Here is an 18,023-nt window from a genome sequence, read left to right on the forward strand (position 1 = left end):
CCTTTGTGTGGGGGAGCACACTGGCGGGCATGCGTCCTCACCTTGCAGTGTCTTCAGGACAGGGATGCCCTTGAGTGGCTCTCAGTGTCAGGAGGGTAGAGGGCTAAACTTCCTGAAAGCCCAGGGAAACCAGCTAGGTGGCAGGCCACAGAAACCTGGCTGAGAGGAGGCATCAAAGTGTGCTTCCAAGCTGCAAAGTGGAGTCCAGTCAGCTTGAGAGTGAGTGCACTGTGCGAAGAGCCTGCAGTCTCCACATGGCTGAGAGTGAAGGGCTGAGGGAGGGAGGGGCGCTTCTGCCTCAGCCCCAGGGGGAAGTAGAGGACACTGGAGGAAGACTGCAGGGTGTAGCAGAACTAGTAACTGGCTTCCAGTTTCCAATGAACTGGTCTGGCCACAGTTCCCCACAGAGGTGTCTAGTGCTCCTCATCCAGGTGCAGACCAGTTCTCACAATGAATTGTGTATACGGCTAGGACAAGAATGTGTTTTATTTACAACAAAAAACAATTGTAACATAATTCTCTTCAAAATAACCCAACAATATACAAAGTCATTTCTCTCTGTACTGACCCACTGACATCAGCAGTTGGAAAGGGGTTAGGGCTGGGAGCTAAGTCAAGGAGACACATGGAACCTTCTTCCCAGAGCAGTTTGCTGCTGTCAGGGACTACCTTTCGTTACTGTGTATGAACCTGGAGAGGCAAGCCGGCAGGGCTGGCAGGGGTGCGTGGCTGCAGCAGTCTGAATTCGGGAGCTCCGTCCATCCTCAGCTGCAGTATGATGGAGGAGTTCACTGACCCTCTTCTTGCTTGCAGTGGCTGACAAACCTAGAGCGGAACAGAGTATGAGGCCTAGGCCAGGGAGGCCAGAGTGTGGTGTCACACACAAGCACAGAGGAAGTCCAGATCCAGGGAACAGGCCACTGCCCTGGGGGCGACACAGGAAGCCACTGCTCTTATGCATGGCCTTCTTGGCAGCCTCAGGAAACCAGAACCAATAACCATGGACGCTCAAGGAAACGTGCCGGGTGCTGGTGGCGCACACCTTCAGTCCCAGCACTCGGGAAGCAGAGGCAGGCGGATCTCTGAGATTCTGAGGCCAGCCTGGCCTACAGAGTGAGTTCCAGGACAGTCAGAGCTATTACACAGAGAAACCCTGTCTCAAAAAACCAAAATAATAATATACACCCCAACCCCAGAATGTCAGGTCACTAAAAGGACCCAACTGCATTTTCCAGCTGAGGCTCCCAGCTTCTCTCTTAAAAGAATTATTTTATTTCATGTATACAGGTGTCTGCATGCAGGACTTGCAGAGTCCAGATCCCCTGAACTGGGCTTATAGGCAGTTGTGAGCTGCCATGTGGGTGCTGGGAATGGAACCCAGGTCCTTTGGAAGAATAGCCAGGGCTCTTTTTTTTTTTTTTTTTTTTTTTTTTTTGGTTTTTCGAGACAGGGTTTCTCTGTACTGTTTTGGAGGCTGTCCTGGAACTAGCTCTGTAGACCAGGCTGGTCTCGAACTCACAGAGATCCGCCTGCCTCTGCCTCCCAAATGCTGGGATTAAAGGCGTGCGCCACCAACGCCCGGTTTAGCCAGGGCTCTTAACTGCTGAGCCATCTCTCCAGACCTCACAAGGAGTGCTTAAGTCTTTAGATTACCTCAAGATGGGATGATGCCCCTTAGGCCACTCATGGGAGCTATTTCTCAATGCATACTTCATTCCCTGGCATGGTCTGGGCCCCTGACAATGTCAACATCCACACTAGAGACACAGAACAGCCTCTCTCAACACCATCTTCCTATGCAGATGGCCAATGAATGGTAGTCGGGGCAGAGGCTTGTCTGTCAGGGGGGCTGGGCTCCCTCCTTTCCTCTCCCTGCTGGTGGACGGATCGGTGTGTGTCTGAAGAGGCACACACGTGAGAGCTGCTGCAGACTGCCAGCCTCCGGTGACTCTGAAAGCAGTGCTGAGGAGAGCAGCCTGTGCTCAAGGAGGCTGCTGCCAGTTTCAGAGGGACCACACATTTAGTCAAGTAGGGAGGAGGGGGAAACGGGTCTTGGTAATCCTGAAAAAAAGCCCTTAGTAAAACCATTTATTTGGGGCTGGAGGTATGGCTCAGAGATTAAGAGCACTGTCTGCTCTTCCTGAGGTCCTGAGTTCAACTCCCAGCAACCACATAGTTCACAACCATCCAACCATCTGTAATGAGATCTGGTGCCCTCTTCTGGCATGTAGGTATACATGCAGGCAGAACACTGTGTAATAACTATAATAATAAATAAATCTTTAAAAACCATTTATTTAAATTGAGGTTGAGAAAGAATGTGGGAAGTGATCTCAGACCAGCATGTAGCTGTCCAGTGCATCCTGCAAAGCTGCTGGCACCCCCAGCTGATGACAACTCTGGGGTAGCTAAAGCAGACCCTACTTCAAAAACAACTGTGATGGTCTGAATGAGAATGCCCCCACTAGGCTCAGAGACTGGAATACTTAGTCCCTAGTTGGTGGTACTATCTGGGAGATTTAGGAGGGGCGGTGTCTCTGGAGAAAGCATGTCACTGGTGAGCCTTGAGGGTCCAGAGCTGTGTGCCACTCCCAGTTCATTCTCTGCTTCCTGCTTGTAGTCCCAGAGGGGAGCTCTTGGCTGTCCCTGTCTCTACGGATGGCTAACACATTCCCTGCTGTGGTGCTCAGGTTCTTATCCCTCAGGGACTGTAGGCCCAAATAAACTCTTGGGCCTGCTTTTTTAATCACAGCAACAGAGTGCAAACTGATAACCCAAGAAGGGGCAAAGCTTTAGACACCAACACTGCAGAAGATGGCTGCGGAACAGTCCCCGACAGTGCCAAAGGGGAGGGGAGGGCCAAGTGGGAAAGCAGCAAGACGGCTCTTCAACCATGACGGCCAGAGTATGGGTTCCAGTACAAAACTGAAACACCACCACCCAACCAAGCACAAGGGAAGGCTCTATGTGGAACTCTATCACTTCCCACATACGTTTCTTTCTCCAGTCAGGACATCTTATATCTAACTAACCATTTTTCACATGGAGCAAATACATCAGAGTGGAAGTCATGTCTCTCTCAGCAGTTGCTATTTCGCACTCCTTTTAACAAGAAGGCAAAGCTCTATGAAACAATTCTAATTAGCACAGACATAAGCCCAACCACTGCCAATCCTGACTGACAGTCGCGGGCCAACCATTCCAAGGAGTCCATCTCTGTGGCCTTCATCATGATGACCTTTGGCAAATGGATATAACCACACCCATCCCTTTGGTTGTTTTACATCTGTTCATGTTGGCACTGACGCCTCTTCAGACTTTACCTTTTCTATGGCTCAGACACAGGAGTCTGCTTGAGCTGTTTGCAGACACTGCTCTCTCTTAATGGGATCCCAAAACAGATGGAGACAGATAGAGATCCTGCTTACATATCGAAGACTTCTATCTCTTCTTGCCAACTTTGAGAAATTCATGTCTCCTGTGGCATTTCTAGAACACTCAGCACAAACTGTAATTAATGCCCTCATTTATCACTCTATAAAGTGCATAGAAAAGGAAAACAAGGGACTGACTGCTCAGGAGTAACTCGCTCACCAACTGTAAATTTCTATAAATTGCTCCTCCCAATTTCCCTAACACCTTCAGAAAAAAACAACAAGCTTAGCCCACACCAATGATCCTATGTAAACTCCCTCAGGAGCCCAGCCATGGGCCCTGTGCTTTCTCCCAGCACGGCTGGTGAAGCCATAGGAGCTGGCACCACAAGACAGGGAACCCTGCAGCCCATGTATGACCAGCACCACCTGGATGAGTGGGCGCAGGGGACAACACACACTACCCACAGCTCCAACCTCCAACCAGCACCCAACCGGGAGACACCACACACCCAAGCAATGGAGCTCAGTATGTCCTTAGGAACACAGAGTCTTGAAAACAAACAAAACCTTGAAAAGCATCCCTACACAGTACCCACGCAACAAGTTGGGTGACCTGTGCATACCTAGGACCCCAGCTCTGAGTAGGGTGGAGCCAGGAGATTCCCTAGGGCTTGCTAGCTTCCAGATTACTGACAAAACGAGAGCCCTGGGTTCAGGGAAAGACCATGCCTTGAAGCAAAGGATGGAGAAAGATGCAGAGGCCCCAGTCCCGCCACCTCCTGCTTATTCATGCACACACCACAGACATGCACACATATAATTACATCTTTCTACAATAAGTACATCTTTAAAACCACACAAAAGATAGAATACTCATAGCAAGAAAACATGAGATGGTTCTTCATGTGCTAACTTACAAATACCAAAAAAATTTGGAGGTTGTTTTCAAGACAGGGTTTGTCTGTGTAGCTTTCTAGATCAGGCTGACATCGAACTCACAGAGATCCACCTGCCTCTGTTAAAGGCGTGCTCCACCACCACCTGGCACATTTAAAGATTTTTAACAAAACTGTCAAAAAAGCCACAGGGAGTATCAGTGCTGGTTGTCTCTGAAAGGCAGTCTCAGGGCCTGGGGAGACTTTACTGTCCCATTTTAGAACATTGCTTTAAAATACTAAGCACAGACTTTTTTCAGAACCCCAAAAGTGATAACAGGCTGCACTCTAAGTGGCAGTCCTTTACCTTAGGGTAGAAAGAAAGCATGGAGAGAGGTTTCATGACCACCACGGGAGGAGGGAACTGCTCTGTCAGATACCTTAGTTCAGTGTGCTCTGAGCACAGAGGTGGCAAGGTCCCTGTAGACACCAGGCCTTTTGTGTGGAACCAATAAAAACTAACAGCCTAGCCCGACAGAGGAGGAGGCAGAAGAGAACTGCTCCTGTTTCCCTGTGAGAATCCAGTGTGCACAGCACAGGGGTGAGTGAGCGAGAGAAAAACCCAAGGACAGAAGAGACAATGGGAGTGACACAGCCTGGTCCAAGGGCAGACTCCAGCTGAACCTATGAATACTAAGCAGGCTGTTTCCCACGCCTCAGGAAAAGCCACACAGGCCAGCATGAAATAGAAACTCACAGGTGATACCATCAGTGTCCACAGTTGTCACCCAGCACAATGAGCAGTAATCAAAGAAGAGTGTGAACTTGTAACAGAGACAGGATAGAGAAGCATGGAATCCTGTCACTCCCAGCTGCAGGTTACAGACCCAGGATGTTTACAGCACATGGAATCTGAGGACAAAAGGCTGGGGACCAGGGCTGGGAGGTGGCATTCAGTTCCCACGGTGGCTGTGACAGCCACTTAGTCCTAAGCCAGACAGATGTGAACGCCATTAGTGAGAACCATTAGGGGTCACATTATTTTGAGAACGTGAATGAAGCTGGATGGTGGTGAATGCTGTAATCTCAACGTGTGTGAGGCTAAGGTAGGAGGATCTTGGGTTTATGGCCAACCTGAACTATATGTCTAGACACTGTCTAAAAAACCAAAGTCCACAGGTGAAAGCTATGGCTCCTATCTCTGTGAGTTCGAGACCAGCCTGGTCTACAAGAGTGAGTTCCCAGGACAGGCTCCAAAGCCACAGAGAAACCCGGTCTTGAAAAAACAAAACAAAAAAGCTATGGCTTCTGCTCAAAGCCCTAGTGGAGATGCAGGGCGTGGGGTAGCTAAGTGGAAAAGCACCTGACATTAAGCTTTGGTCATCTTAGTGACTCCCAAGCACCCACATGAACACTTAGGCATGGTGACACACATCTGTAACCTCAGTGTTGGATGGAGTCCAGAGATAGGCAGACCCCTGGGGTTCAAAACCAGCCTGTTTAGCCAATCAGTGAGCTCTAGCTTCAGTGAGAAACACGGTCTCAAAAAATAAGGTGGAAAGTCACTGAAAAGAATACTCTGGCACCCACCCACCCACATGATGTACACACGTGCGTGTACACACACACACTCTCTCTCAGTGGAGATTCAGACCTTTTGTGAAACAACTTAACCAGCTCTTTCCTAGAACATCTCCTGGGGTGTGAAGACCTCAGCCTCTTTCAGTTTGGAGGATGGTTGCAGCCATTTTCACCACAGTTCAGCTTCACAAGCAAGCACTCCTAGTCATTTCTCACAGCACTGTCCTACCACATTTCCTTCAACAGCTGGAGCTTAAGGCCCAACTGCCACACATTTCAAAACTAGGGTCACACCATCATAATTGATATTCTCATGGTTATATCTTGAGAAAGATCCCCAATGCTGGGGACCCAGATAGCTGCAGCCACATGGTATACATTATAGATTAGATGACAGTCCTCAACCCCTCAGAGAGATCTGCTGAATGAATATAGCATTTAAAACACTTAATGAGCCGGGCGGTGGTGGCGCACGCCTTTACTCCCAGCACTCGGGAGGCAGAGGCAGGAGGATCGCTGTGAGTTCGAGGCCGGGCTGGACCGACAGACTCCAAAATAATACAGAGAAACCCTGTCTCATAAAAACCAAAAAAAAACCCAAAACAAACAAACAAAAAAACACTTAATGAATATGCAGAAGGCAGAGGCAGGTGGATTTCTGAGTTCAAGGCCAGCCTGGTCTACAGAGTTAGTTACAGGACAGCTAGAGCTACACAGAGAAAGCCTGCCTTGAAAAACTAAAACAAACCAAAAACCAAAGCAAAGTCTTGCCCTGACTGACAGAAACAACAGCTTCTGGTAGCAGCAGTTGAGGCTCTCTCCAAAGCTGGGCAGCAGTGGGCTTGCTTTGAGTATAGCAATGCTGACCACTGGGCAATGAATTGCCCATGCCTCCCCCACTAGCAGAGCCCTGCCCAAACTGTGGACACTGTTGGGCTGACTGCCCCACTCTGCCTCCACAGGTAGGTCGGTTCCCCAGAGTTCCTCCTCCACAGAGGAGTGTCTCAGGTCTTTTGAGTCTGACAGCCCAAGCCTGAAGCTGCTCAGTGTGACAGATGAAGAATAACGACCTCTGCCCCCAACAAAGCCACTGAGATCATCATGGAGGGTCCTAGGATGACTGTCCAGGTACTGGGTAAGTATCATTTTAATTGACACAGAGCTTCTCAGATCTCTGTGAGGTGCTGCTCTGGCTTTATCAGACGACTAAGTGCCAACAAGCTGACCCAAGGCAGCAGCTGCTGGGTCAGTCCATTTCCTATGTAAAAATCAGGTCTTGTTCTTCTTAATGCTACCAGGTCTCCCAGTGAGAAAGGCAAACTCACAAATACCTTGCTGACAGACTTCATGCTGAGGAAGATAAACTTACAAAACAGGTTTCACTGAAAGACAAACTACCATACTGTTGTTACTAACAAAATTTGATTTTTACTATTTATTTAAAAGAATTTGCTTAAGGTACGTTAAAAAATACTTGATGATACATAATGTTTAAGACTTCTAAGTTCAAAGTTTAACACATCAATCAATAGAGTTCTGGTAAGATGTTAACCTAACCTTGGTAAAGCACTGGCTACTACTGCCATAGTCACAGGCTCAAAAGTTTAAACTTCCTTTGGTAGTTTCCACAGATATTCAGGCCTATGGACAGAGGAAGAGTATTCACACTTTTATCCCAAAACCTCTTCTTCTAGGTTACCTTCCCACCAAGACATCTCTGTCTTACTGCAGACACCTGTTCATGCTTCTACCGCACTTGTAACTTTTTAGGCTTTATTATTCTTGCTATGGCTCATAGGTCTGAGTCTATTCCAGATGTTTACAGATGCTTGGTAACTGCCTTTTCTACAATGAGGGTTTCAGTGCAGACTAGACAGTGGTCATACTAATATATCTAAAACTTTCATCACTTTTGTAAATGTAAAAACTCCATTAAGCTCCAGTGAGTTGAGACTTGGATCCACCTGTCACAGGTTAAATAAGCACCCGTGTCAGCCAATAGTTTAGATGTCCCCCCACCCCTCACCCCTGAGGGTAGGCTCCTACCTTCTCCTGATTTTGGGATTCCTTTTCACTCCCCAAGTATCAGGACCACAAGACAGGCCTGAATTTTCAAGTGTACACCCAAGATAAAGATTTCCCCTATGCTCCTTAACTTAACCTTGTCCCTTGTCTGTATCCATTCCAGCAGCTTTCAGCTCCAAGTCAACCTTGAACTTGCTGAAAGCTTTACCAGTCTGCCCAATGTGATTGGCTCCCTGTCTCTTCCAGCTTCCCAAGAACTAGATGCTTCTGACAGAATGTCCATTCCTCGCCATCCCTGGGTCCATGACAGACCTTCTCAGCTCTGAAGCAGTCAGATTTCATTATATTGCCCCTCATTAACAAAAGGCTGGCGTGTTAGGTCTCAGGCAGTCCATATATCCAGAAACAAGCTCAAGATGGGCTACAGGAGAATTTCTGGAGAGAAATGAGAGCCAGTACTCCTTGGGGTCTACCAAAAGGAGTCATTTCCTCTGGCAGAAAGGACAGGTGGCTACTGACATACACCTGTGGTTGCACATCAAAGTCCATGCTGGCCTCCAGGCGCCCCCAGCTCTACTCCCAAGTACTTGATACACATCCCAAAGCCCACACTAGCCTCCTCAGGCTTCCCTCCTCCCAGATACCCGTTTGTATCTGGCAAGGGTTCTCCCCTCTCCCTGACAGCTCTTATCTCGTAGACAGTCCTGGCCATGTCTAGTCTATTTCTCTCTCTGCTCTAGCCTCCTCAAGATGCCTCTGGATGTTTTCTTCCCCTAACAATGGGGAAGCTTCTTTGCTGCACCATGTCTATAGCTTGTTTACTGCAACCCCTCACCCTGCAGAGGAAGACGTGTCAGAGAAAGAAGGCATGTGGACAGGAGAGGAGAGAAGCAGGGAGACTGACAGCTCAGACAGAGTTATCACGAGGTTATGCTGTTCATTCTGCAGCTAAAGGAAGGCCATGAGCCCAGAGTGTGCGTGGTGGTGTGGAGGCCATGGCTGGCAGGAGTGGCTGGAAGTCACTATGGAACGCGTTTCCCAGAGACGCAGTGCCAGGGCCAGGACACCAGCGTGCCAAACACCTCTTCCACCATCTTCTGCTCAGGCTGCAGTGCTGACCCCAATTGTGACTGCTGTCACCACAGCAGGGCTGACACCTCCTTCCACTCCGTGAGAGAGCGCACAGCTAGCTGCCTGCTCCACCAAGAGCTCCTGCTGCTCCCAGCTCTCAACTTCCTTTTCCTGTCAGGTCCAAACCCTTAGGCTCACTCCAGCTCACCTCTGCTCCTTTCAGAGTCTGTGACAGCTCTGGGGTTAAGGAATGCAACAAAGGTCAAAATCAGGGGTTGGACTTGGGCATGGTGATGCACCCAGGAGGCAGAGGCAGGAGGATATCTGAGTTCAAGACCAGCCTGGTCTACAGAGCTCCAGGAGAGGCAGGGCTACACAGAGAACCCTATCTCAAAGGATAAATAAACAACAGAGTCAGGGCTTGGGATGTGGCTCAGTAGGCAGAGCCCTGGTGAGGCATGCAGCACAGAAACTAGGTATCGTGGTGTACCCCTGTGACACTGGCACTGAGGAGGTGGAGGCAGGAGTGTCCGAAGCTCGAGGTCATAAAAGTGCCACACACTTAACTGACTGCGCCACTGGAACTCCCAGAAGCTCGTGGTCATCCTCAGCTATGCAGAAAGTTTAAGGCCAATTTAGGACTACTTCGTAAGATCCCTGTTCAAAACAACAACAAAACCCTAACCCACATATAAAGAAGTCAAACTCAGGATATCCTGTAACTTAGCGGTAAAGCATTGGCTTAACATGTGGGAGGCTCCGAGTTCCATCCTTAGTACTGCCATGTTTTTAAAAAGGACTTATGTGGCCGGCGTTGGTGGCGCATATGTTTAATCCCAGCACTCGGGAGGCAGAGGCAGGTGGATCTCTGTGAGTTCAAGGCTAGCCTTGTCTACAGAGTGAGTTCCAAAGCCATAGAGAAACCCTGTCTCAAAACCCCCCCCAAAAAACCTTATGTATATGAGTGTTTTGTCTGCATTAAGTCTGCACACTGTACAGAAGAGGGTGTTAGATTCCCTTGAACTGCCATTAGATATTTCTAAGATACCATGTGTGTGCTGGGAATTGAATGAACCCAGGACTTCTACAAGGACAAGTGTTTTTAACCACTGAGCCATCTCTACAGCCCCTACTGCCAAATATTTTAATTTTTGTTTTTTTGAGACAGAGTTTCATTGTTTAGCTCTGCTTGTCCTGGAACTCACTCTGTAGACCAGGCTAGCCTTAAACATGCAGAGATCTGCCTGCCTCTGCCTCCTGAATACTAGTATTAAAAGCATGTGCCACCAATGCCCTTAAAATGATTTTTATCGGGCTGGAGAGATGGCTCAGAGGTTAAGAGCACTGACTGCTCTTCCAGGGGTCCTGAGTTCAATTCCCAGCAACCACATGGTGGCTCGCAACCATCTACAATTCAATCCGGTGTCCTCTTCTGGCAGTGTAGGCAGAACACTGTATATGTAATAAATAAATAAATCTTAAAAAATGATTTTTATCAGGCTGGAGAGATGGCTCAGAGGTTAAGAGCACTGACTGCTCTTCCAGAGGTCATGAGTTCAATTCCCAGCAACCACATGGTGGCTCATATCCATCCGTAATGAGATCTGGTGCCCTCTTCTGGTGTGTAGATGTACATGGAGGCAGGAGGTTGTTTTGTAATAAATAAATAAATAAATCTTTAAAAAAATGATTTTTATCATATTTTTTTCTTTATCGTATGTGTATGAGTGTGCATGTACACATACATGAGGTCAGGGAACCAGAGTTGGTTCTCTCCTTCTACCATGTAGATCCCTTCCAGGGATCAAACTCAGGGCTCTAGACTTGGTGGCAAGTACCTTTACTGGCTAAGCCATCTCACTGCCACCTCCCCACCCCCCACACACGCACTTTCTGAGTAAAATCAAACAATAGTAGCTGTAACCTGAAGTCATGTGGGCACAGTCATGGCCAGAGAGCTTGAGGCAAACTCTCAGATGGCAAGAGACTGATTCTCATTGCTCGGGCACACTCTTTCAGTTATCCAACCAGGCGTTCTGGATGACGTGTGCTCAATGGCAGGGCACATGCAATTACTAACAACACCAAGATATTAACAACAGCTAAGCTAGGGGTGTGGCTCAGTTGATGAGTGTTTGCCTGGCCTTGGGCCCTTCCCCCGCATCCCATGAGCCAGGCATGCCTGTAATCTCAGAATTTGAGAGATCGAAGCAGGAGGATCTAGATCATCCTTGGCCTCACAGCAAGTTTGGGGCCAGCCTGAGCTAATAAAAGCAGGTGAAGCAAACGTAATGGCCTCAATGAAGTACAACCTAATGACACACATAAGACAACCGCACTGAAGCCTAGATTGGCTGAAATAACTTGGCTAACCTCACAGCCAGAGCACTACAATTGTCAATCTGCTTTTCATTTCTTGACCCTGGAATGAACGGAGGGCATCTCTGTGCTTGCTCACTCTGCAGATCAGAAAGGGAGCCTGACTAGTCCCAAGATAATAATAGTCTCATTGATCCCTCACCCACAAAGAGCATGGAATCCACTAAAGCACATCTCAGCGGGAAGCAGGCCGTGGGCCTGTGACCACTGCCAAGAAAGGATGTGGAAGAGGCGAGGGGCCAAAGATACTCTACAGGGGGTTGTCATGAAACAGGAGCTACCTGAGCAGAGGTATTTATAGTCAGACAACAAAGGGGTGACTTCAGTGGCACGTCCTGAGCGGGCAGAAAGGCATCTCACAGCAGTCCAGAAGATCAAGAGCTGTGTCTAACAGCTAAAGCTGAGCAGCCCTCACCCAGCAACAGGAAGACAGGCTGGCTTGACACCCTGGGGAAAACGAGACTCCACAGTCATCAGAAAACACAACGTGGAGAGAGGAAGTCAGAAGAATGAATTCCGTATTAAGTTTCAAGAACACATTTAAACAAGGTATGTGTCTGGGCTGCATCTAACTGGATGCACAGAACATCTTCATAGACTGCATGCTGGGTTTGAGGGTTTCCTCTTTATCTCTTTGGGAAAGAGAAGATCAAATAGATTTCCCAGATATATTCAGTCACACACTATAAACCACAAACAGTAACGATCACCTCAGGGCTTTCTTGGCAAGGGTCCTGGAGCCTGGACACTAGGAGACTATTCTCAAGACGATGGGGGGGGGGTGCCCTCACAGCCTATCTGGGCCCACTGCTCCTGTGTTTCCTCAGCTGACCCTTGAACGAGACCAATCCTGCATCTTGGCTTCCAAAGCCTTCTCCACAGCCTGCCCCATTTCCACACGGGCCTCATGTGACTTCCCAGGAAACATGCTTTTTAAAAATCCCATTAAGATACTCTTTTCCCTGGAGCTGTAGAAAGAGCTCAGTCCAAGTTCCCAGTCCTTGTGTAAAATCCAGGCACAGGGCTGGGGCTGGTGGTGCATACCTTTAATCCCAATACTCAGGAAGATCTCTGTGAGATCCAGGCTGGCCAGGGATACACAATGAGGACTTTCTTAAAAAAACAAAACAGCAAAATGCAAACCCATTCACAGAGGGCAAAGTGTGCTATGATCCCAATCTAAGGATACGAAGCCAGAAAGATCCCTGAGGCTTGCTGACCAGTCACCCAATGGCAAGCTCCAAGTTTAGGAAGATACTGTTCAAAAAAGGTGAAGGGACATGATAGAAGACATCACTTAATGATGACCTCTGACCTCTATCTCACGTATATACACACAAGATACTCTCTTATCAGGGCCAGCTGGCTGCACAGCTCAATCCTTAAAAAAACTGTTTGTATCTATTAAGTGTGTGTAGACGTGTGTGTCACTGTACATGTTAGTCAGAGGACAACCCATAGGTATCACTTCTCTCTTTCCACCGTGTGGCATCTGGGGACTGAACTCAGGTAATTAGGCTTGACAGAAAGTTCCTTTACCCACTAAGCTATCTTGTTAGCCCCCCAGCTCAATCCTCTTAATTCTATGGCCCAAAGGCCTTGGCTGCTCCTAGAAATGGAAAGCAGAAAAGAGAAATTCCTACTTATTTAAGAAGGACACCATGGCCACACTCAACTTTCAATAAGTCATCACAGTGCTCACACCCCACACTAGATCCCCACAGGGGAGGGTCTGGATGTGGGCATTCCACCCTTCCCCCAGCCTATGAGACAGACATGCTTGCCCCCTTCCCATGCCCTACGCTGGGCGAGTTGCAGGGGTCTACAGACACCAGGGAGCACTGCAGACATGGGACGACATCTGGGTGCAGGAAGAGCTGGGGCAGAGACCTTTATCCTGACCTCGGTCACAGCCACAGACAGCCGTCAGCACAGGCCCAGTCCCTGGAGCCACACTTCAAGGAGGAGAAATTGTCTGACATTTCCTAACTGGTTCACACAGAAACCAGTTCAGATATTGACAAAACAACCCTAGGTAGACAATTTACATAAAGCAGATACCATAGGGCAGTTTACAACTGTCTCTTAACTCCAGTCCCAGAGGATCTGATACCCTTTTCTGGCCTCTGAAGACACTGCAAGCACGTGGTACAAAAATACATTAAGGCGAAACACCCATACACATAAATGGGGAAAAACAAAAAGGGCAATGTGGCTCAGTAAAGGCACTTGTCAACAATATCTATCTCCAGAACCAACATGGTCAAACAGAGAGCTGACCGCCACACACATACATCATAGTCACATATCCACAAACACATGCACAGATAAATATGAAAAAATAGTATGTATGTGTAGGCCCAAGTGAATGCCAGGCAACCATAAGGATATGCATTTGATACCCAGCACCCAAAGCCATGGGATTCCTGAGCCTTGCTGTCCAGCCAGTCTAGCTGAACCCACAAAAAAATAAGGAGGTGAGCACTTGACACCTATGTTGGCCTCTTTCACATGCACGCGAGCACACGCGTACACACACACAAACATGGACACGTACATGGCTGAATTTAAGATTTCTTTCATCTAGGATGTCCTTCTTTATGCTACAAACATGGCTTGCTTTTATTGTTTGAAGAATGAAGCTGCTTTGGCTAATGGCCAGGCAAAATATAGCTAGGCAGGAAGTCCAAACAAAGATGCAGAGAGAAGGGAAGGAGGGTGGAGTCAGAAAGATGTCATGTAGCCGCCGAAGGAGAAACATGCTGGAGCATTATGGGTAAGGCACAGCCTCATGACAATACAGATTAATAGAAATGGATTAATTTATAGAGAGCTAGCCAGTAATATGTCTGAGGCATAGGCAAAACAATTATATTTAATATTAAACCTCAGAGTGTTATTTCATAAGCGGCTAAGGGAACTGATGGGCAGGACAGAAAGAATCCAACTACATTTCTTTTGTTTTTTGAGACAGGATTTCTCTGTGTAGTCCTGGCTGCCCTGGTACTTGCTCTGTAGACCAGGTCAGCCTCAAACTCCCAGAGATCTGTCTGCCTTTGACTCCCAAGTGCTGGGATTAAAGGTGTGCACCTGAATCACCATCTGACTTGTTTTGTTCTATTTTTGATGATGTGTATGGAAGTGTGTGTCCCTGAGCGCAGTACTCATGGAGGCCAGAAGAAATTGTTGCAGTCAGTCCCTGAACTGTAGTTACAAGTGGTTATGAGCACCCAAACATGGGTGCTGAGAATTGGAAAACAGCAGCAAAGACTCTTAATATTCCATCAAAACACAAGCCCCTTCCTTCCTTCTGTTTTTTGGGGTCCCAAAGCATTCAGGTTGGTTCTCACTGGCTTAGCCTTCAGACCACTCAATCCAATGTCTGCCTGCATCCACAGGCTTCCACTGGTGCGTTCTTGGTTGTTAAATGGCACCTAAGGCACTTGAGGATTACCCATAACAAAAAAGTCAAAACACACTAGCAGAAAATACGTATCTTTCAGACACAATTAGAAAGGTGCCTGAGGATGATACAACTACTGAGATGTTTTACATGAACCTGGCAGTGCCAGGGTTTGGGAATGTGACAAAAATAAGTGTATGGATATGAAACTCTTTGTGTAAACAGTTGTTTCCTCTTCACCTGAATGTCATATGGGAACACATCTTAAATCTGGCCTGGGACCATTTCCTCTCTCTGTCCAGTATCGTCAGGCCAACGTCTGTTACTCCTAAGGAAGGCTGCAGTTATATGTGGAGTGAAGGTTTGTACAACTGTGTCCTGTTGCTAGTCTTTTTTGCCTGTGTGCAGTGTTGACCGGATGTGCTGAATGGAACCAGGAGTTCATGACCATCCCACCACACCGCATGGGGCGGGAGAAGACAGAGACAGAGACAGAGACAGACAGAGAGAGAGAGAGAGAGAGAGAGAGAGAGAGAGAGAGAGAGAGAGAGAGAGAGAGAGAGAGAGAGAGGGAGAGAGAGAGGGCAGCTGTACATACACATGCAGCCATACAGACCCATATACCCACAGGTCTGGGAACAGATGTCTTATGTCTCTACTGAAGGTGACAAGAGCCAAAGATGAGAGGTCCCTGACTCTCAGCTTAGTTCAGAAGTTCCCCAAGTCCCAGAGGACAGGGTCAAAAAGTCATGCCCATAAAGGGGCCAACTGGTGGCATCTGCCAAGCAGACCATGAGCATAGAGATGAATGGGCCTTTCACGGCCCCTCTTCTCAAGCTGCTTTTGTACACAGAGGGGCAACAAAGACCAGATTTATCGCAGGAGCCCGCTCAGCACCTGCTTCCCCCTTCTTCCTTGTTTAACTTTCCTCAGGAGAGCAGGGCTCTGGACCCGGCTGAACAGGTGTTTAAGGCAGGTAATCTTGTTCCCATTAATTTTCTTAAGTAATAGCAGAGCAGACTGGAAGGTTATCTTGTGTACTTGTGGGGACACGCTGCCCTGCCCCTGCTCAATCACAAGCTGACACTGCCTGACAGCAATATCAAGTTCTCCTTTTTCAGGTTTTGGCATCCTCAAATTTTAATTCTGGTACTTACCAGAACTGAAAAAGCACAACACAGTTCAAAACCTCAACACTGGGATTTTTTTGTCTGCTTTAGTACTGTATTAGAGGTAGTAACTGATATTGGAGGCTTTCAAAATTCTTGGGAAAACCCAGGTTAAGAAAAACCTGAGCAGGGCGTTGGTGGCGCACGCCTTTAATCCCAGTACTCGGGAGGCAGAGGCAGGCAGGTCTCTGTGAGTTCGAGGCCACTCTATAGACAAGGCTGGCCTCAGTCTCAGAGATCTGCCTGCTTCTGTCTCCTGAGTGCTGGGACTAAAGATGTGTGCCACCACACCTGGCTTACTACAGTCCACCTTAATCCTACTACTCTTGAGGCTGAGACAGAAGAATTGTGAGTTCCAGGCCAACCTGGGTTACACAGAAAACCCTATCTCAAAAAGCAAAGAGGAGGGCTGGAAAGTTGGCTCAGAGTGTAAAAGCATACATTGCTCTTGCAGAGGGCTAGAGTTCAGATCCTTGCCCCATACCAGAAGGCTCACAACTACCTATAACTCCAACTCGAGACTATGTGACAAATTCTTCTGATTTAACATGCATCTGCATTCATGTTGACTATGGCACTAGATACACAAACATATAATTAAAACACACACAAACACATTCACAACAGGCTGGGAATGCATCTCTGTTGGTAGAGTGCTCGCCTCGTATACACCAGCACACAAAAGGCCAGGGTTCTACCCCAGTACTATACTAATCAGACTGGGATGGCACAAGTCTGTAATTCTAGTACTCAGTGAGTGGAGGCAGGAGGATCAGAAGTTCAAGGTCATTCTCAGCTACATAGTGAGTTCCAGGCTAGTCTGGTCTACATGAAATTATCTCCAAAACACAGTAACAAAATCAAACTCAGTTCTTCTCTTTCAAGGCCAGCTAAAGTGTCACACTAATGACTTCATTCATTGCTTCAATTCTAAAAATACTTTGCAGAGTTTAATTTCACAAACCATGAAAAAAAAGTCTTTTGAATGGGAAAGTTCAGGATCTGCCAAATAATAAATGTAACCTCCAAGTCCTCCTCCCTCAGTGACCCACTCTGTGGGAAGGTCCCAACAGTGTATTTTGTCCAATGCTGTTCTCAGTGGAGATAGCCACTGGTCACAAAGACTTGCTGAATCCTCTCATACATGCTTAGCCCTGTACCTTCAGTTTCTTCCCACTGAGGAGCTGCTCCCACAGGGAGCAAACATCCGGTGACACATCTCTCTCTCTCTGTCCACGTAGTCTCTGTAGTAGCTGTGGAGAGAAAGGCACGCTTTGTAGGTTAGCAGGAGATGACATCTGGTGGATGGAATTCTCTGGTAACATTGGACAGCAGCCAACAGAGAGAACCCTGGAGATGCCGGGACAGGCAAGGCTGAACCCGCTGAGGAGGGTACTGGACACAAGGCCCTCATTTGGAAAGACAGCAGTTGGAAAGGCAGAAGCCACTGCCAAATTACTCCTTGTACTGAGTGATTTGACTCATTTTGAGATTTTCTTGCCAAGGAATGGTCAGATCCCTCCATAATTTGGTATCTAACTTTTCCATACAGACTGGAGCTCCTGGGAAACCCAAAGAGACCAATAGTGCAATGACTGCACACCTTAAAGAGCTCAGCAATGGTGATCGAAAGCTAAATGAATGTTACGGAGAGAACCTTACCAAGGCAGAACAAACATACATGTTAAAAATGGTGGCTGTTGCCGGGCGGTGGTGGCACACGCCTTTAATCCCAGCACTCGGGAGGCAGAGGCAGGCAGATCTCTGTGAGTTCCAGACCAGCCTGGTCTACAGAGCGAGTTCCAGGACAGCCCCCAAACCAATAGAGAAATCCTGTCTGGAAAACAAAAAAAAAAAAAATGGTGGCTGTCTACTGGGTATGGTGTTCACTCCTTTAACCCCAGCATGTGGGAGGCAGAGGCAGACAGATCTCTGTGAATTCAAAGTCAACCTGATCTACAAAGCAAGTTCCAGGACAGCCAGAACTACACGAAGAACCCATCTTCAAAACAAAACAAAACATTGGCTGTCCTAGAATTTATGGGAGGGTGTTTTCAGGTTCTCTAGAGCAGATACAGCTTCTCTACTCAGAAAAAGTCACACATTTTTATAAAGCTTTCATTTTTCTTTTCTTTTTTTTTTA

The 18,023-nt window shown here is 47.6% G+C and overlaps 1 protein-coding gene across 2 annotated transcripts in view; it reads right to left on the minus strand.

The window, feature by feature from the left end:
* Nucleotides 1-468: 468 nt before the first annotated feature.
* Nucleotides 469-18,023, minus strand: part of Fkbp6 (FKBP prolyl isomerase family member 6 (inactive)) — a 31,695-nt gene continuing 14,140 nt past the window's right edge. For both annotated transcript variants that reach the window (XM_040731520.1, XM_040731519.1), the window contains exons 8-9: nucleotides 17,041-17,133; nucleotides 469-825 (exon numbers count right to left, since the gene is read on the minus strand). In XM_040731520.1, coding sequence (XP_040587454.1) covers nucleotides 17,043-17,133 — 91 coding nt within the window. In that variant the 3' untranslated portion in view covers nucleotides 469-825; nucleotides 17,041-17,042. The remainder of the gene's footprint in view (nucleotides 826-17,040; nucleotides 17,134-18,023) is intronic.

The sequence above is a fragment of the Mesocricetus auratus genome, unplaced genomic scaffold (assembly GCF_017639785.1).
Source record: "Mesocricetus auratus isolate SY011 unplaced genomic scaffold, BCM_Maur_2.0 Super-Scaffold_100025, whole genome shotgun sequence".
NCBI lineage: Eukaryota > Metazoa > Chordata > Mammalia > Rodentia > Cricetidae > Mesocricetus > Mesocricetus auratus.